Source organism: Pongo pygmaeus, chromosome 13 (genome assembly GCF_028885625.2).
Source record: "Pongo pygmaeus isolate AG05252 chromosome 13, NHGRI_mPonPyg2-v2.0_pri, whole genome shotgun sequence".
NCBI lineage: Eukaryota > Metazoa > Chordata > Mammalia > Primates > Hominidae > Pongo > Pongo pygmaeus.
In genome coordinates this window covers 73,533,296-73,554,761 of record NC_072386.2, presented here as the reverse complement: position 1 = coordinate 73,554,761, position 21,466 = coordinate 73,533,296, and the positions used below count along the sequence as shown (strand labels likewise).

Below are 21,466 nucleotides of genomic sequence, written 5' to 3'. Positions count from 1 at the left end.
TGGCCTGTCCTTATACCTAGTTTGGGAGCCAGTTCCCCACAATGACTACCTGCATTAGCTCTCAACTCAGGATCCATGTCACTTGAGACCAAGGAGTCCAATTGGGGTCTCTTTCCTAATCGTACCTCTCTGCTCTTTCAGCAAGGCTGGGCAATTGTATATGGGTGTGGGGCTTCTGCACTGCAGTCTGCATTTTCTCTCCTGAATAGGTTAGGAGCCCGTCTCTCCCCATTGATACCTTTACTTATCATCCCCTTTCTGGACCAAAACTCAGACAGAGGACAATTGGGAAACAAGTCTTCCTTACTGTCTCTTTTCTCCTTTCTGCCATTCCCAGGGCTGGAGAGCACTAGGCTTTTCTTTTACTTCCTTTCTATCAGTGCTTCTGAAATTACTTGTGGAGAAGGTATAGTTTATATTTTGTTATGAATTTGTCACAGCCTAACACTTCTATAAAACATGAATTAGTAGAAAAGTGAAATTTAAAATATACAAATAAAAGTCCGTTTTAAAAATTGTTAGAGTCATCAGACATAAAATTATTCTGTCAAATTGCTATAAAAGTGTCTCAGCACTTTCAATTGCATACTTATCCATCATGGACCAGTAACAGAGAGTATGTGAACTGGCCAGTTTTGACTCATGGCCTCCTTCCTGACCTGCTAAGCTTTAGTGATGGACAACATCATTTCTAAACCCCTAGAAGGCACCGTGAACATTGCGCCTTTTGTTTCGTTTTGTTTTGTTTTGAGACGGCGTCTCACTCTGTCACCTAGGCTGGAGTGCAGTGGCACGATCTCAGCTCACCGTAATCTCTGCCTCTCAAGTTCAAGCGATTCTCGTGCCTCAGCCTCCTGAGTAGCTGGGGATATAGGCACACGCCTGGCTAATTTTTGTATTTTTAGTAGAGACAGGGTTTCCCCATGTTGGCCAGACTGGTCTTAAACTCCTGACCTCAGGTGATCAGCCTGCCTCGGCCTCCCAAAGTGCTGGATTACAGGCATGAGCCACCACTCCTGGCCAACACTGCACCTCTTGACTTGACCCTTAAGATGTGGATGGAGGCTGGGGATGGTGGCTCATGCTTGTAATTCCAGCACTTTGGGAGGCTGAGGCAGGTGGATCACCTGAGGTCAGGAGTTCGAGACCAGCCTGGCCAACATGGTAAAACCCTATCTCTCCTAAAAAATAAAAAAGAAAATACAAAAATTAGCCAGGTGTGGTGGCACACGCCTATAATACCAGCTACTCAGGAGGCTGAGGCATGAGAATTGCTTGAAACCCAGGAGGCGGAGGTTGCAGTGAGCCGAGATTATGCCATTGCATCCAGCCTGGGTGACACAGTGAGACTTTGTCTAGAAAAGAAAAAAAAAGATGTGGATGGAAACTAAAGAAATTTGGAAAATGCACTTCATAAGACCATGATCTGTCTTCCAAGTCTATTCTCTATTGCAAACTCCCATTTTTGAATACTAGAAATTGAACATTACTTTTCTTTTTGCATTTTGACTATAATAAATTTTAATATACTCACAGCAGATGGATGTCTTGGGTGGAGTAACTATGAAAGTAATAAGCTCAGAAAGGCAGAAGAGAATAACCTACTTATAAATTTCAGACTCTTATCCTTGTTACGCTAATGTGTAACACTCATGAAGAATGAAAAAAACGCTCAGTTTTGTTAGTAAATCCTAATTTTTGCAGTTGTATTTTATTGCCTCAGTAAGAGCTAACATTCCTTTCTTCGTAGATATGCTAATTACCCTGGTCTGATCACTATACATTATATGTATTGAAATAATCACTGTGTACCTCGCGAATATGTACAATTATTATTTGTCAATTAAAAATTAAGGCTGAGCATGGTGACTTATGCCTGTAATCCCAGAACTTCAGGAAGTTGAGGCTGGAGGATCACTGGAGGCCAGGAAGATCACTGGAGACTGGCCTGGGCAACATAGCAAGACCCCATCTCTACAAAAAATTTTTTAAAAAATGAGCTGGATGTGGTGGTACACACCTGTAGTCCTAGCTACTTGGGAGGCTGAGGTGAGAGGATTACTTGAGCCCAGGAGCTTGAGCTTACAGTGAGCTATGATCACGCCATTGCACTCTAGTCTAGGTTACAGAGTGAGACCCTATCTCTAAAAATTTTTTTTAAACAAAAAAATCCCCACATTATTTTCTTCTCAAATAGAGCCCCAACTGTCATCTACTCATTTTCTCTTCCTGTGACTAAGGAAGTAAATGTTAAGAAAATGTGGCTGGGTGGCTTGAGCCCAGGAGTTTGAGGCTGTGATTGTGCCACTGCACTCCAGCCTGGGTGACAGAGCGAGATCTTGTCTCCAAAAAAAAAAGAAAATAATTGTCATCAGCATACTTAATGGTCAGGTGTAAAAGCAATAAGGTGTTTTCAATTTCTTTTTCTATAGGAGCTACAATTAAAAACAGGACAGGAAGAAGGTCTAAAACCGAAAGCTGAGGACCTTGATGCATGTCACTTGAAAAGGAGAGAAGGTTCGTTTGGAAGTATAGACCATCTCCAGGTTTGTCAATTCTATTTAGTGTTTCCTGGTTTCTCTTCAATCTGATGGTTGTCTAAATAGAGGTAAACTCACACCTGTAATCCTAGCACTTTGGGACGCCGAGGTGGGTGGATCACCTGCAGTCAGGAGTTCGAGACCAGCCTGGTCAACATGGTAAAACCCCGTCTCTACTAAAAATATAAAAATTAGCCGGGCTTGGTGGCGGGTGCTTGTAATCCCAGCTACTTGGGAGGCTGAGGCAGGAGAATCGCTTGAACTCTGGAGGTGGAGGCTGCAGTGAGCTGAGACCATGCCACGGCACTCCAGCCTGGGCAACAAGAGCAAAACTCCCTCTCAATAAATAGATGGATAGATAGATAGATAGATAGATAGATAGACAGATAGATGTAAAAACTGGTGGACTCTGAATAAAACCTTCAAACACTAGATGCTGCCCAAATGCAAAATTTCTAGTATTTGTCTTGAAACTTTATTATTTTTCTTTTCTTAAATTTTAGATTCAGGGATACACATGCAGGTTTGTTACATGGGTATATTGTGTGATGCTAAGATTTGGGCTTCTAATAATCCTGTTGCCCAAGTAGTGAAACTTTTATTATTACAAAATGATTTTCTCATCCAGAAATGTGCTGTATTTTTTGTTTTTTCTTGCTCTCAGCAGAATCAATATATTCTTATTTCAGTAGAAATGAGTTGATTTGAATTGTTGTAGAATATAAACATGAAATCCATGTTCACTGGACTGTATTTATTCCCATCTCATGAAGACGAGTATATTTTATTTTTTTTGAGACGAAGTCTCGCTCTGTCACCCAGGCTGGAGTGCTGTGGCACGATCTCAGCTCACTGCAAGCTCCGCCTCCCGGGTTCACACCATTCTCTTGCCTCAGCCTCCCAAGTAGCTGGGACTACAGGTGCCTACCACCATGCCTGGCTAATTTTTTGTATTTTTAGTAGAGACGGGGTTTCACCATGTTAGCCAGGATGGTTTCGATTTCGTGATCTGCCCACCTCGGCCTCCCAAAGTGCTGGGATTACAGGTGTGAGCCACCGTGCCCAGCCGAAAACAAGTATATTTCTAAAAATCAGAACTCTACATTCAAAGAAAACCAAATTGTATATGTACTTTATATATTAAAAAGCCATCATTTTAGTGCCATCTTTAAAAAAGAAAGTCATAATCCACAAACTAATTTTGAAGTTCAAAGAAGTTGAAATTTTAAATTTTATGTAAGCAAAAAATACTGTATTTAAAATACCTAGAATGGAATTATCTCTACCTTACTTTAGAAAGATTTATTCTCTCTTCATAAATTTTACATTTTCTTAGTGACATTTAATAGTGACGTGGGTGCATTCCCACACACACCCATTCCACCCAGAAATGTTATCACCAGTTGTAATTTTTTAGGTTTTTTCCTTTTAAGTAGAGCTTAAAAAGAATCTCTTATTCATCTTTCAAACCCCACTCACAGTTTAAGAATGTTTGTAGAATATATTTAAGTTACTTGCTAGACTTCCTAGGATCTCCTACTGGAGTATTTAAGGATATGACAAAATTAACATTTTTATAGTTGCTCTTTCTCTTCCTAATAATTGTAGAGCTACTATAATATTTTAGGCTCCAGTGTTATCTGGACATGATAGTGCTTATAAGATTATACTATTAATATCTTGGTATTATTGGAAGACTGAATAGCTATGCATCTTCTTTGTCTTGGCCATTTTGCTCTCTTTTTCTCATATATATTCACTGTCTCATTGTATGATAGATTTCCAGAAACCCTTTCTATAAGGTTCATGAAGGACTAGGAAATAATACTATATGGATTTCTTTTCCTATTTATTTGTTGTTTTGGTGGCAGTGCTTCATTACCGTGTCCACTTGGTAGAGTTCCTTTTAAACAGTTATATTCCATCCATATTTATGTTTGTATTTGTTTCTGTGTATCCTTAATTCAAGAGAGTACTCAGATGTTTGTTTGGGAGATCTTTTCAGCAATTTTTTATTTTTGCTTTTTTCTTTTTTTTAAATAATTATTTGAGGTTGACAAGCTACAATGCAAATTGGCTTTCCTTCCATCCTCCATCATCTGTGTCTTCCACTGTGTGTATTCATTTATTCACTTCATTGACTGACTGAATCAGGCATTCATTCACTTATTCATTTAACATTTTATTGAACGCCTACTGTGGCCCAGGCAATATACCAGCCATGTGGACAGACGGGTAAAAACTACAGCCCCTGCAATCAATCAAGGAGCTCAAGCCGGGGAGATAGATAAGTAGGGCAGCCACCAGTGTAAGTGCTGTGATGGAACTGTGCACCACTACAACAGAGTAAAAGACTCCAGCATGTTCTTAATATAGGCATAGAAAATTATCAGCCCTTTCTTTGTCAGGCTAAAAAATCCTAGACTGTTTAACATATCTGGGGAGTAAATTTTAACTCTTTATAAAACAACATAACTACATCTTGACTAGAACCACTGATGTCTTTAGGATCTCAGACGGCTACCTGAGTTACTCTGAGTGATAGTTTTTAAATGTTCATTTAAGAGATTTCAGCCAATCTGAAATTCTATTATTACCATATAATTTTTATGGCAGAAGGAAAAACAAGTAACTTTTTTTTAAATTTTAATGTAGAAATTGGATGAGCAAAAGAAATGGTTAGATGAAGAAGTAGAGAAAGTTCTGAACCAACGCCAAGAATTAGAGGAGCTGGAAGAAGACTTAAAGAAACGGGAGGCCATAGTTTCTAAGAAGGAGGCTCTGTTACAGGAGAAGAGTCACCTGGAAAATAAGAAATTGAGATCTAGTCAGGTATTCTGTTCAATACACTACTTGATTCTGGTTGTAAACCACTCCACACTCCCCACTAGGATGGCTATAATCAGAAAAACATAATAAGAAAGGTGTGGGAGGAGGTGGAGAAATTGGGACCTTCATACACTGCTGGTGAAATTGGAAAATGGTGCAATTGCTTCGGATAACCATCTTGTAGTTCCTCAAAAGGCTAAACTTAGAGATACTATGTGACTCAGTAATCTCACTCCTAGGGATGGGTGGGAGGGTGGGTGGGTGGATTGATGGATGGATGGATGGATGGATGGGTAGATAGATAGATAGATAGATAGATAGATAAATAGATCTATCTCTGTATGTATTTCTCCATGAGAAATGAAAGCATGTATCCACACAAAAACTTGAACATGAACATTCATAGTAACATTATTCATAATAGCTAAAAACTGAAAACAACACAAATGTTCATTAAGTGATGAATGGATAAACTGTGATTATCCATACAATAGCGTATTATTTGACAATAGAAGGGAATGAAGTACTGATACATGCTACAACATGGATGAACCTTGAAAACCTATGTTAAGTGAAAGAAACCAGTCACAAAAAGACCACTTTGGTATAATACCATTTGTATCAAGTCTCCAGAATGGGCAATTCCATTTCTGTCCAGAGACGAAAACTAGAATAGTGGTTACCTAGGGTTGGTGGGGGATTGGGGGGGAAATAGAATGCCTCCTAATAGGTGTGGAGTTTCTTTTTTTGGGGGAGGGTGAAGAAAATGTAAAACTGATTGTGGTGATGGTTACATAACTGTGAATATATGAAAAACCATTTAATTGTATACTTTATTATTATTTTTTATTTTTTGAGACTGGAGTGCAGTGGCGCGATCTGTGCTCACTGCAACCTCTGCCTCCTGGGTTCAAGTGATTCTCCTGTCTCAGCCTCCCGAGTAGCTCGGATTACAGGTGCACACCACCACGCCCAGCTAATTTTTGTGTTTTTAGTAGAGATGGGGTTTCACCATATTGGTCAGACTGGTCTCGAACTTCTGACCTTGTGATCCGCCTGTCTTGGCCTCCCAAAGCGCTGGAATTACAGGCATGAGCCACCATGCTCGGCCTTGAGTTATATACTTTAAATTGGTGAACTGCATGGTATGTATATTTTATCTCATTAAAGCTATTATGTTTTTTGAAAAGCCATAAAAGGGAAAAGACAGTAGAGAAGATAACAGAGGACAAAAGATTACAAAAAAAGAAAAGATGGAAAGCAAATAGATGAGAGCTTATTAACTTAGCAGAAGAGAAGATGCTGCATTCCAAGTACCTAGAGAAACATAAATGAGAGCCAGGCCAAGATCCTACATATATGCTATCACCACACATCTTACCAGCTTTTTAATACCTGACTCTGAAATGTGATAGGCATTTTAGGAATGCTTTAGATGTTTTCCTTTTTTAAAAATAACAGTTTTAGAGAGATAAAATTCACATAGAACATCAAAAAGACTCAGAAATGAAGGGACCAAGATTTTCAGAAGGCAGGAGTAGCATAAAGATGAAAACAGGGCATAGTCATGAAACTATTTTTTCTCACTCTGGGACCGATTTATTTTCTGAAGATTGAACCAGGCACAGCAAAGGTTGTGATAAGTCAAAAAACTCCAAATAGGGAATGAATGCAAGTCTGCATATGAATTGTGAAACATCTATTTCCTAATCTCTACTTGGATCTAAGAATGCTGGCAGCCAGATTTATACTTCCTAGCCGGAGATTGGCATATTTTCTGAAACATCTAAAAAGATATGAAAACTCTTAAATTTGGAAGCCCCCACTTAAATAAGTGGCCCACATATATGCTATTACCACAAATCTTATCTGCTTTTCGATACCTGACTCTGAAATATGATGGACATTTCAGCAATGCCACTATTAAAGACAGAAAACAAAACAAAAGGAAAAAATACACTCAGAGACATTAGAGATAGAGCAAGAAGCTGAAAAAACTTCACAGAAATCTTAATATCCTCAATGTGGTAAAAGATGACTATCTATAAAGAACTACAAGTTATTAAAAACATGAAAGAACTCTTGGAAATTAAAAGGGTGGGAGGATAGGCAGGGCGCGGTGGCTCACACCTATAATCCCAGCACTTTGGGAGGCCAAGGCGGGCAGATCACTGGAGGTCAGGAGTTCGACACCAGCCTGACCAACATGGTGAAACCCCGTCTCTTCTAAAAATACAAAAATTAGCCAGGCGTGGTTGTGGGCACCTGTAATCCCAGGTGCTTGGGAGCTGAGGCAGGAGAATCACTTGAACCTGAGAGGCAGAGGTTGCAGTGAGCCGAGACCATGCCATTGCACTCCAGTCTGGGTGACAAGAGCAAAACTCCATCTCAAAAAAAAGGGTCAGAGGATAAAGTTGAGGAAATATTCCAAAAAGTAAGTAAAAATATAAGTTAATAGAAAGTAGGAGCAAAACATTTTTAACTGGCAGATAAATCCAGAAAGCCCAAGATCCAAGTAATGGGAATTCCAGAAAGATACAACAGAGAAAACAGAAAAGAGGAGATTATCAAAGACATCATATAAAAAATTTTCTCAACACCAGTAATGTGAGACTCTAGGCCTCTCACGTGCAGAGACACACATAGGCTCAAAATAAAGGGATGGAGGAAGATCTACCAAGCAAATGGAAAACAAAAAAAGGCAGGCGTTGCAATCCTAGTCTCTGATAAAACAGACTTTAAACTAACAAAGATCAAAAGAGATAAAGAAGGCCATTACATAATGGTAAAGGGATCAATTCAACAAGAAGAGCTAACTATCCTAAATATATATGCACCCAATACAGGGGCACCCAGATTCATAAAGCAAATCGTTAGAGACCTACAAAGAGACTTAGACTCCCACACAATAATAATGGGAGACTTTTAACACCCCACTGTCAACATTAGACAGATCCATGAGACAAAAAGTTAACAAGGATATCCAGGAATGGAACTCAGCTCTGCACCAAGCGGACCTAATAGACATCCACAGAACTTTCCACCCCAAATCAACACAATATACATTCTTCTCAGCACCACATCACACTTATTCCAAAATTGACCACACAGTTGGAAGTAAAGCACTCCTCAGCAAATGTAAAAGAACAGAAATTATAACAAACTGTCTCTCAGACCACAGTGAAATCAAACTAGAACTCAGGATTAAGAAACTCACTCAAAACCGCTCAACTACATGGAAACTGAACAACCTGCTCCTGAATGACTGCTGGGTACCTAATGAAATGAAGGCAGAAATAAAGATGTTCTTTGAAACCAATGAGAACAAAGACACAACATACCAGAATCTCTGGGACACATTTAAAGCAGTGTGTAGAGGGAAATTTATAGCACTAAATGCTCACAAGAGAAAGCAGGAAAGATCTAAAATTAACAGCGTAACATCACAATTGAAAGAACTAGAGAAGCAAGAGCAAACACATTCAAAAGCTAGCAGAAGGCAAGAAATAACTAAGATCAGAGCAGAACTGAAGGAGATAGAGACATAGAAAACCCTTCAAAAAATCAGTGAATCAAGGAGCTGGTTTTTTGAGATCAACAAAATTGATAGACTGCTAGCAAGACTAATAAAAAAGAAAAGAGAGAAGAATCAAATAGACGCAATAAAAAATGATAAAGGGGATATCACCACCGATCCCACAGAAATACACACTACCATCAGAGAATACTATAAACACCTCTACGCAAGTAAACTAGAAAATCTAGAAGAAATGGATCAATTCCTGGACACATACACCCACCCTCCCAAGACTAAACCAGGAGGAAGTTGAATCTCTGAATAGACCAATGACAGGCTCTGAAATTGAGGCAATAATTAATAGCTTACCAACTGAAAAAAGTCCAGGACCAGACAGATTCACAGCCGAATTCTACCAGAGGTACAAGGAGGAGCTAGTACCATTCCTTCTGAAACTATTCCAGTCAATAGAAAAAGAGGGAATCCTCCCTAACTCATTTTATGAGGCCAGGCGTTGAGGGGACATATCTCAAAATAATAAGAGCTATCTATGACAAACCCACAGCCAATATCGTACTGAATGGGCAAAAACTGGAAGCATTCCCTTTGAAAACTGGCATAAGACAGGGATGCCCTCTCTCACCACTCCTATTCAACATAGTGTTGGAAGTTCTGGCCAGGGCAGTCAGGCAGGAGAAATAAATAAAGGGTAGTCAGTTAGAAAAAGAGGAAGTCAAATTGTCCCTGTTTGCAGATGACATGATTGTATATCTAGAAAACCCCATCGTCTCAGCCCAAAATCTCCTTAAGCTAATAAGCAACTTCAGCAAAGTCTCAGGATACAAAATCAGTGTGCAAAAATCATAAGCATTCTTATACACCAATAACAGACAAACAGAGAGCCAAATCATGAGTGAACTCCCATTCACAATTGCTTCAAAGAGAATAAAAGACCTAGGAATCCAACTTACAAGGAATGTGAAGGACCTCTTCAAGGAGAACTACAAACCACTGCTCAATGAAATAAAAGAGGATACAAACAAATGGAAGAACATTCCATGCTCATGGGTAGGAAGAATCAATATCATGAAAATGGCCATACTGCCCAAGGTAATTTATAGATTCAATGCCATCCCCATCAAGCTACCAAGGACTTTCTTCACAGAATTGGAAAAAACTACTTTAAAGTTCATATGGAACCAAAAAAGAGCCCGCATCGCCAAGTCAATCCTAAGCCAAAAGAACAAAGCTGGAGGCATCACGCTACCTGACTTCAAACTATACTACAAGGCTACAGTAACCAAAACAGCATGGTACTGGTAGCAAAACAGAGATATAGACCAATGGAACAGAACAGAGCCCTCAGAAATAATACCACACATCTACAACTATCTGATCTTTGACAAACCTGACAAAAACAAGAAATGGGGAAAGGATTCCCTATTTAACAAATGGTGCTGGGAAAACTGGCTAGCCATATGTAGAAAGCTGAAACTGGATCCCTTCCTTATATCTTATACAAAAATTAATTCAAGATGGATTAAAGACTTAAATGTTAGACCTAAAACCATAAAAACCCTAGAAGAAAACCTAGGCAATACCACTCAGGACATAGGCATGGGCAAGGACTTCATGTCTAAAATACCAAAAGCAATGGCAACAAAAGCCAAAATTGACAAATGGGATCTAATTAAACTAAAGAGCTTCTGCACAGCAAAAGAAACTACCATCAGAGTGAACAGGCAACCTACAGAATGGGAGAAAATTTTTGCAATCTACCCATCTGACAAAGGGCTAATATCCAGAATCTACAATGAACTCAAACAAATTTACAAGAAAAAAACAACCCCATCAACAAGTGGGCGAAAGATATGAACAGATGCTTCTCAAAAGAAGACATTTATGCAGGCAACAGACACATGAAAAAATGCTCATCATCACTGGTCGTCCGAGAAATGCAAATCAAAACCACAATGAGATACCATCTCACACCAGTTAGAATGGCAATCATTAAAAAGTCAGGAAACAACAGGTGCTGGAGAGGATGTGGAGAAATAGGAACACTTTTACACTGTTGGTGGGACTGTAAACTAGTTCAACCATTGTGGAAGACAGTGTGGTGATTCCTCAAGGATCTAGAACTAGAAATACCATTTGACCCAGCCATCCCATTACGGGGTATATACCCAAAGGATTATAAGTCATGCTGCTATAAAGACACATGCACACATATGTTTATTGTGGCACTATTCACAATAGCAAAGACTTGGAACCAACCCAAATGTCCAACAATGATAGACTGGATTAAGAAAATGTGGCACATATATACCATGGAATACTATGCAGCCATAAAAAATGATGAGTTCATGTCCTTTGTAGGGACATGGATGAAGCTGGAAACCATCATTCTCAGCAAACTATTGCAAGGACAAAAATCCAAACACCGCATGTTCTCACTCATAGGTGGGAATTGAACAATGAGAACACTTGGACACAGGAAGGGGAACATCACACACCAGGGCCTGTTGTGGGGTGGGGAGAGGGGGGAGGGATAGCATTAGGAGATATACCTAATGTAAATGACGAGTTAATGGGTGCAGCACACCAACATGGCACATGTATACATATGTAACAAACCTGCACATTGTGCACATGTACCCTAGAACTTAAAGTTTTATATATATATATATATATATATATATATATATATATATATATATATATATATATAAAAAGAAATAGCCCATCAAGGGCCCAGCAAAATGAGTACCCAAAACATATCACTGTGAAGGTTTGGATATACTGACTGAGGAAAAAAGAAGGTCCTGAAAACGTCTAGACAAAAAAGACTCTACTTGTAAGTTACAAGAATCAGAATGGCATTGGACTTCTCAGCTTTCCTCATTAGAAGTTTAAGATCTGAGGAAAATTAAGTCTAATAAATAATTTTCTTCTTAGCCAAACTCTCAATCAAATGTGAAGCTAGAATAAGCATTTTCAGGTAAAAAAAAAAAAAAATCTCCCATCAAGCCTGTCCAGGGAAACTACTAGAGAATGTGCTCCACAAAAATAAGGGTACAAACTATGAAAAAGGAAGACTCAGCATTCTGAAAATGTGCTCCAACATGGAAATTCTCAGGAAATACCAAAGGGAAGACCCAGGACAACTAGGTCTAGTGTGGAGCAGGAGGATGGATGCTCCAGGCAAAATGTTTCCAGAAAAGAATAGGTTGAAAATATTTCCTGATAAATGTGATCAAATGAAAAACTGTTGAGGAATTTTATAGTTCTGTTGGAGAAGAATTAGCTATAAGGTGCAATAAAAAGTTGTATCAAAACAGAAGCATGATCATTTCACACTAGATAGTTCACCTATGAATAACAAAGTTATAATAATGAAAATGAATATTGATTTAACTAAAAACTGTAATGTAACTTATATTGGGAGAATGGAGGAGGATGGGAAGTAGAGTAGGTATAAGAGTGCTAAATCCTTATCTCCCATAATACACAGTCAGTAGACAATGTCTAAAATTGATAATGCCATTTAGAAACATGGACATAAATACCAGAAGAACCAACTGAAAAGGTTGAAGGTGGCCGTCTGGGAGTAGGATTCAGTTAAAAGCTTGGGGGAGGGGAATGCTTTTTTAAAATTATAAACCTTATGATAGTATGTGTCTATATAATAAACCTTATGGTAGTATATACAAATAATTACTGTGAAAGTATTTTACAAATTACCTGAAATCTGACCATAGTGAACATCTCCATAAATCCGGCCATATTTTCTGATCAGAATGAAATACGAGTAAAAACAAATTATATGTTTAAGCCAAACAATCATATGTTTAAACACACCACATCTCGACGCCTAGTAAATTGTAACATAATTCTACAATGTAGAATGTGAGCCAAGAAAGAAAAGTTCAATTTAGAAAATAAGAAAAAAGAAAAATACTGCCTCTGAAAATCTAGTCAAGGCAATCCTTGGTAGTAAACTCAGAGTTTAAATAGACTTTTTTTTTAAAAAAAGGCATTCAACTTAAGATTTTAGAAAATGAATACCCCAGTCGGGTGTGGTGTCTCACGTCTGTAATCTCAGAACTTTGGGGGGCTGAGGCGGGTGGATCACCTGAGGTCAGGAGTTCGAGACCAGCCTGGCCAACATGGTAAAACCCCGTCTCTACTAAAAATACAAAAAATTAGCTGCGCGTGGTGACGAGCGCCTGTAATCCCAGCAACCAGGGAGGCTGAAGCAGGAGAATCGCTTGAACCTGGGAAGCGGAGGTTGCAGTGAGCTGAGGTTGCACCATTGCACTCTAGCCTGGGGAACAAGAGCAAAACTACATGTCAAAAACAAAAAAAGAAAATGAATACCCCCTCCCTCAAAAAAATCCATGGGAGAAAACAATAATGTAAAAACTAAAAATATATTCATTTAGCAATTTTCTCTATGTTTTTCCTAATTTTTATGCAGTCTAGATTTCTAGTAACTGTTTTTGGGGTGTCTGGTGGGTTGTATCTTTTAGGCCTTAAACACAGATAGTTTGAAAATATCAACTCGCCTGAACTTATTGGAACAAGAGTTGTCTGAAAAGAATGTGCAGCTCCAGACCAGTACAGCTGAGGAGAAAACAAAGATTTCAGAACAAGTTGAAGTCCTCCAGAAAGAAAAGGATCAGCTCCAGAAACAAAAACACAGTGTGGATGAAAAACTTAAAAATGGTAGAGTGTTATCACCTGAAGTAAGTCAGTATTCTTTGGAACTGGAGGTGCTGTATGATGGATCACTAGAGTGATTTCCTCAGTCTTTTTCACATAATCATAAATATTATCTGGTAAACTTGGTTCCTTGAGATTTTGTCAGATGTAGTGAGTTCACCTGGCACTTATTTGGCACCATAAACCATGCTTGACTAGAGACTGAGATATCCTTACATAGTGGTCCACGGACATGGCCCCTTCCTGGCACTGCCAGGCATTTGGAAACTATTACTTTCCTTGAGTATATTTGCCTCCTCAGCTGGGGTTTCTCGTCTGAAATCACAGAACATAGAAAATGATTTGAGGGACTCTTCTGGAGGGCACCTGACTTTTCTCTATACCTATTTCTTGAACGATACTAGGTAATTTATTACATACAAGAGATGCCTAAGGAATTAGGGGTTAATTCTTTCCATGAAACCTTGGTTTAGAAGGCCCAATGTCCATACTATGTCCAGCCAAATAGATGCACAAAATTCCAATCCCAGTAAAAGACCTTTTAGTTATAGTTACAGTTTTTTTAAGACTATAGTTTTAGTTATAGTTTTTTAAAACTATGTAGAAGATGATTCATTTATGGGCTGTCAAATTGCCCCAGACTTTGTCTTTTTTCAAAATTTTCAGTCAGTTGGCAGTGGTACCTTTACCTTACTTCATCAGAGAAAGATGAATTTTTGAATCTGAACTTCCTCTGCAAATATTTATTGTTGGTGTCTCATCATTACCAAAGCAAGGGAAAATTGCTAAGAGAAGGTGAAGAGCTGAGAATCACACACATTGGTGAATCTTGTAGTGTTTTAGTTTGGAGCAAGTGACAGGAAGTTGTGGGGGCTAGTTAAGAAATAGGAGCAAGGATAACATCAGATTGTTGCTCATTGAGAATTGATGAAAGGATTGACTTACAAATCAATCCTTGATTGGGGGCTAAGTGGCAGTTGAAAGGAACATTATAGACCTCTGTTGCCCTGTTTTATAACTTAAACTGGGTAGCTGTGCAGAGGAACAGAGAGCCAGGCTGTCCTCCCAAGGTGTTAAATTGGAGCCCAAGGGTTATAGATTTGAAGACATGAGAGCCTAAGATACAGCAGAATTCAAATATTTAAGGAATTCTGCCTGCCTGTGACTATTACTAAGCTCTATAGAAGATAGAAGCAGCAAAAAAAAAAAAAAAAAAAAAAAACAAAACAAAAAAAAAAACACCCAGAGTATTATGTTTCCCTTGAGAAATTAATACTCTATTTGGGAAAACAGATAGAAATATAAGAAAACTCTAAACTCTGAAGGACATTGAAAATCAAGTTGTGGATAATGTATTACAGCTGTACCTCTTACATTATTTATTCAAAGCAATGAAGTGATCATTTGGGGAAAGATTCATCAAGGCAGCCTCAGTAGATCAGAATCTTGAGCTAGATTATGAGAAACATGATATGCACTGGCAGATACAAGAAAGAAGTCCGTTTTAGACAGAACATCTTTGAATAAGGCACAGAGATGAGAATTAACAAATTATGTTTGCAGTAGGGTAGAGTTCCATTAATATCAAGAAACATTTAGGTTTCTATTTCATGTGGGATCCTGTAACAAAAAACATTATTTACAGATTTGTGGTGAAAATATAGTACGGTACATGATACCTATTTTGCAGCTATTCTGGACTGGGGTTTGAGGGAATGATGAGCCTCCTACAACTGGTAGAGTTCTACTTAGTCACATGAGCTTCTATGCACCTTTCTTCCACATGGTTGGTTCTTAGTGTAGCTCTCAAGTGAGGCTCTGCTCTTATCACGATTTTAAAGCCAAGGTTAATATTCCAGATAGATCTGTCACTAGCAGATGATCGAGAACATGAGATTCTGATGTGACACAAGGTATCAATAAAATCTAGTTGGAATGGTTTGCTATCTTAATGTCTTTAAACTTGTTTAGGATAATTTTCTCTTTCCACAGTAAATTAAAATATTTTTCCTAATTTTATTACTTTATGGAAATGGATAGAAAGATTTTAGATCATTACACTAATAGAAGATTACCCAACAATTTACTACAGACAAGTCACACCGCTTTTTTTTTTTTTGGTAAAATCCAGAAACTAAAATTAAAGACTACCTGAACTTTAGATTTCTAATAATACAGAGTAGTTGCTTAATAAGTAGGGAGGAAAATATAAGAACTATTATGTTTATCTAATCTTTTAAACTTTTAATTTCTCATTTTATGATGAGAACATACTTTTTTTTTTTTTGAGATGGAGTCTCACTCTGTCACTCAGGCTGGAGTGCAGTGGTGCCATCTCGGCTCACTGCCTCCGTCTCCTGGGTTCAAGCAATTCTCCTGCCTCAGCCTCCCGAGTAGCTGGGATTACAGATGTGCGCTATCATGCCCAGCTAATTTTTTTTTTTTTTTTTTTTTGAGAGGGAGTCTTGGTCTGTCACCAGGCTGGAGTGCAGTGGCGCGATCTCGGCTCACTACAACCTCTGCCTGCCTGGTTCAAGCGATTCCCCTGCCTCAGCCACCCAAGTAGCTGGCACTGCAGGCACACACCATCATGCTTGGCTAGTTTTTTGTATTTTAGTAGAGATGGGGATTCACCATGTTGGCCAAGATGGTCTCGATCTCCTGACCTCGTGATCCACCCACCTCGGCCTCCCAAAGTGCTGGGATTACAGGCGTGAGCCACCGCGCCCGGCCTAATTTTTGTATTTTTAGTAGAGACAAGGTTTCGCCATGTTGGTCAGGCTGGTCTCGAACTCCTGACCTCAAGTGATCCACCCGCCTCAGCCTCCCAAAGTGCTGGGTTTACAGGCCTTGAGCCACCACACCCTGCCAAGAACATATAATTTATAAGGAAATCTCTGCAGTGCTTGCTCAAAAGTTATCGTTAGTTTTTTGTTTCATTTTACTTGGTCTCTGGACCAGCAGCAACAGCATCACTTGGAAGCTTGTTAGAAATGCAGATCCTCAGCCCCCAAGTGGACCTGCTGGATCAGAATCTGAATTCTAGTGAGCTCCTGGGTACACATTAAAGTTGAAAAGCAGTGCTCTATCATAAAGCAGAGTCAACTCTTGATAACCTGTGGTTTGTATTGTGGCAAATTTTTCATCCCAGGATAGTTACCCATTGCCATGTATCTTGTCAACCTACACCTATTGCTGAGTTAGAGAACTACAAACACTGATATGCTGCAGCCTCACTGGAGCGGGCTGTCCTTGGGTTTCTATATTCACACTACCTTATATTATCTCAGTACTTCCTTAACTTAGATCCAAAACCATAGAAACTGAATTTATACGAAATTGTCCTCAGCCACATATAAAGGCACTCTTCACATTTGTTTTTGATAAAATATAGTCACAGTATGAATTCAAAAGTCAAGTACAGTAAAGTCCTCACTGAACATTGTGGATAGGTTCTTGGAAATTGTGACTTTAAGAGACACCATGTACATCAGGTCCTCAAACTACATTGTTTTCCTTCAACATAGTTGCTTTTGTTACAAAGTTAATAAGAAAAAAAATTTGTTTCGTTATATATTGTTTCTCTTAAAATCACAGTTTCCAAGAACCTATTGATGATAAGGACTTACTCTATATTGGATAATTCACTTTTATTTGTGGCTCCTCTTATTCATTCACCTAAGTACATTTTAGTATTTAAGGGGTTTTTTTCTTGAAAAGGTGAATATTATTTTATTCCTTATGGAGCAATTATCAAACCATCAAATTCCATATGGTTAGTGATTGCACAGAGAAATAGAATGGCTGGTGAACAGTTTTCTTTAGGTAGATCAGAAATATTCACACTATTGGCCAGGCATGGTGGCTCACCCCTGTAATCCCATCACTTTGGGAGGCTGAGGCAGGCCGATCACCTGAAGTCAGGAGTTCCAAGACCAGCCTGGCCAATGTGGCAAAACCCCTTCTCAACTAAAAATACAAAAATTAGCTAGGCGTGGTGGCATGCACCTGTAATCCCAGTTACTTGGGAGGCTGAGGCAGGATAATTGCTTAAACCCAAGAGGTGGAGGTTGCAGTGAGCTGAGATCCCACCACTGCACTCCAGCCTGGATGACAAAGTGAGTGAGACCCTGTCAAAAAAAAAAAAAAAAAAAAGAAAAGAAATATTCACATTATTTTCCTTTGGGATGTTAGGGGGAGGAGTGGAGAGAAATAACATGGGTCCTGTAACCAAGGACACATAAAAATTTTTTTCTCTTCTTTCTTCATTAAGTCAACAGATATTGAGTTCAAACTATGTGATAGGTACTGTGCTAGGCAATAAGGGTGTGCAGATGGACAAGATAGTCTGCCACAGGAACTTATCGAGGTGGCCTCCACAATAGGTATAGGTATACGGAAACATATATCCAAATCTCACCAATCTGAAGTACTTCCTTACCATAGATTTGTATCACCAACATAACATGTATTTGGATAGTTCAAAGAACTGGAAGAGCTGGGCATGATGGCGTGTGCCTGTAGTCCCAGCTACTCAGGAGGGCAAGGTAGGAGGTTCGCTTGGGCCCAAGAGTTTGAGTTCAGCCTGGGCAACATAGCGAGACCCTGTGTCCAAAAAAAAAAAAAAAGAAAAAAAGAACTTGTAGGTTTTCCTACAGGGATTCATCGATCTTCTCTAGTATGTGAAAAAATACTACATTGCCCTGTTTTTAACACCTACATTTTCCTTCTAATAACATTTCATAGGAATCTTATGAAATATTTCAGATACTTAAATCCTCACTACTTTTTTATGCCATATTGTGCTTTTTTATTACTAGTTCTTAATAACTTATTCTAACATTTAGAATAAGTTAATCCTTCTAGGCAGTATATTGTTTTGATAGATCACTGAAGGGACAACAGTGAGTCTCTAGATCTCACTAGTGGAAATATTGACACATAATATGCACTTTAGGGGTTATGGAGGAGATATATGACAATACTGCTAATCCTGTGGGCTTAGGCTTTGTTCAAGTATATGCCTTGGATTAGATGATCAGCATTTGTTGTATAACCTTGGAACATTTCAGAACTCCCCTAAGCTTCTGTCTTTTCCATTTTATTCCATCAGGTTTATTGTGACGGCTTAATGATTACGTTAATATGTTTGTGTGTGTGTGTGTATGTGTGTGTATACACACATGTATACACACACTGCATTATGTGGCATAGCAAGCACTCAAAAAACATTTTCCTAAAATCTAGTACAAGAGTGGTAATGTCCATTAGACTCAAATAGTTTAGTAGGATCTGAGTATATGACAAAGTCAAAGTTATACTATTTCACTTAAAATGAGTGATTTCTGTTATATCTAGGAAGAACATGTTCTTTTCCAACTTGAAGAAGGGATTGAAGCTTTGGAAGCTGCAATTGAATACAAGAATGAAAGTATCCAGAATCGCCAGAAGTCACTTAGAGCATCATTCCATAACCTCTCTCATAGTGAAGCAAATGTCTTGGAAAAACTAGCTTGCCTGAGTCCTGTTGAGATTAGAGCTATTCTTTTCAGATATTTCAATAAGGTTTGTTTTTGAGGGTCAGAATATTTTTCTTATAAAGATGGGTCAAGATGCTTACATCCTATATTTATTTTGAATTTTTAAAGAAATTGAAAGGCTTAAAGATTTGATGGTGTAACTACAAATTTAAGCATGATTTCTCTTTATAGAACTAAATGTTGTCATCTGAAAGCTTTGTGATTATCCAAATATGTAGGCCTAACTTTGTGAGGTTCTTAAAGTTGGAGGGCCTTTCAAAAGAAGTCCTTTTTGAAAGTTTTTAAAACCAAAGAATTTAAGTTACATTCCTTGCTCATTATTTTTTGGATGTTTTCTAGATTTGGATGTTCTACCTGGCACTCATGAAAAATCAAGGGCCCTCCAAGTTTTGATTCCCTTTCCTTCATTGCTGTAGGGTAGGGGAATCTGTACTTTCTCATCATGTATGAGCTGAAATGAAGATGAAGTGGTGTATCAGTGGCAAAGATAATAGTAGATTTTATTAACCTGAATGTGCTTAAATCAATTAAAATGTTGTATTTTTTACAGATTAGACAATTTACTGATCCAGAGATGTTTCATAGCATTGAGAACTATATCCGTCTTTTCTCTAATGTCTTTTCCACTTAAGTTATATATTATGAAGTGTTAAACAATGAGATAACTCTTCTCTGAAAAGTACATTCAATTTATGGGAATATCAGACAATTAATGAAAAATAAAACACTGATATTTTAAAATAAAGTCCTAAGGCCAGGTGCAGTGGCTCATGCCTGTAATCCCAGCACTTTGGGAGGCTGAGTCAAGAGAATCACTTGAGCCCAGAATTTGAGATCCTGTCTCTACAAAAAATACCAGAATTAGCTGAGTGTGGTAGCATACACCTGTAGTCCCAGATGCTTGGGAGGCTGAGGCAGGAGGATCACATGAGCCCAGGAATTTGAGTTTGTAGTGAGTGTGATCACTACTGCACTTCAGTCTGGGGCAACAGAGCAACAGCCTGTCTCAAAAAAATTAAATAAAATTATAATTCTGTGAAATAAGATAAATGAAAATGTTATGCACAGCCTCCTCTTGGATAATCATCATCAGTAGTAAGCTGCTGTTATTGTTATTGATGAGAGTGCATCCTATTGCTGCGTGTTTGGAGGGTAGAAAGATGGTGGAGTGCTTTGACATAGATAACTTTTTTTTTTTTTTTTTTTGAGACAGAGTCTCGCTGTGTCGCCCAGGCTGGAGTGCAGTGGCATGATCTCGGCTCAGTGCAAGCTCTGCCTCCCAGGTTCACGCCATTCTCCTGCCTCAGCCTCCCGAGTAGCTGGGACTACAAGCACCCGCCACCATGCCTGGCTAATTTTTTTTGTATTTTTTTTTTTAGTAGAGATGGGGTTTCACCATGTTAGACAGGGATGGTCTCGATCTCCTGACCTCATGATCCACCCGCCTCGGCCTCCCAAAGTGCTGGGATTACAGGCGTGAGCCACCGCGCCCAGCCTGATATAGATAACTCTTTATGCTGCTCTTTTTTTTTTTTTTTCCTGAGATGGAGTCTCACTCTGTTGTACAGACTGGTGTGATCTTGGCTCACTGCAACCTCCGCCCCCCGGGTTCAAGCAATTCTCCAGCCTCAGCCTCCTGACTAGCTAGGATTACAGGCATGTGCTGCCATGACCGCCTAATTTTTGTATTTTTAGTAGAGATGGGGTTTCACCATGTTGGCCAGGCTGGTCTCGAACTCCTGACCTCGTGATCCTCCCGCCTTGGCCTCCCAAAGTGCTGGGATTACAGGTGTGAGCCACCATGCCTGGCCCTTGTGCTACTCTTAAAGCAAGGCAACCTGGCTAAGGTCAGTGGATTTTCTGATCCTGGGAACCCTTGTATTAATGATTATTTTTCTGGAGAGGTCATTAGATTATTAACAAGTTCTGTGATACAGACATTGTCTGAAGTATTTTTACTTCACATCAGCAGGGAAGAATCCAGTAGACAAAATGCATAACATGGCTGGGTGTGGTGGCTCATGCCTATAACCCCAGTGCTTTGGGACACCAAGGCAGGAGGATCACTTGAGGCCAGGAATTCAAGACCAGCTTGGGCAACATAGTGAGACCCTGTCTCTATGAAAAAATTTTTTAAAAAACTTAGCCAGGCATGATGGCATGTACCTGTGGTCCCAGCTATGTGGGAGGCTGAGGTGGGAGGATCACTTGATCTCAGGAGTTGGAAGCTGCAGTGAGCTATGATTATACCACTGCACTCCAACCTGAGGTGACAGAGTGAGACTCCATCTTAACAACAACAACAACAACAAAAC

The 21,466-nt window shown here is 39.0% G+C and overlaps 1 protein-coding gene across 12 annotated transcripts in view; it reads left to right on the top strand.

Annotated features, from left to right (window-relative positions):
• KIF27 (kinesin family member 27) overlaps positions 1 to 21,466 on the top strand; it is an 89,551-nt gene that overhangs the window by 49,622 nt on the left and 18,463 nt on the right. For 9 of the 12 annotated variants that reach the window (XM_054501653.2, XM_054501654.2, XM_054501651.2 and 6 more), the window contains 4 exons: positions 2,433 to 2,546; positions 5,196 to 5,372; positions 13,419 to 13,634; positions 18,970 to 19,176. In XM_054501653.2, coding sequence (XP_054357628.1) covers positions 2,433 to 2,546; positions 5,196 to 5,372; positions 13,419 to 13,634; positions 18,970 to 19,176 — 714 coding nt within the window. The remainder of the gene's footprint in view (positions 1 to 2,432; positions 2,547 to 5,195; positions 5,373 to 13,418; positions 13,635 to 18,969; positions 19,177 to 21,466) is intronic. The other 3 variants (XM_063649633.1, XM_063649634.1, XM_063649635.1) reach the window with 2 other exon arrangements.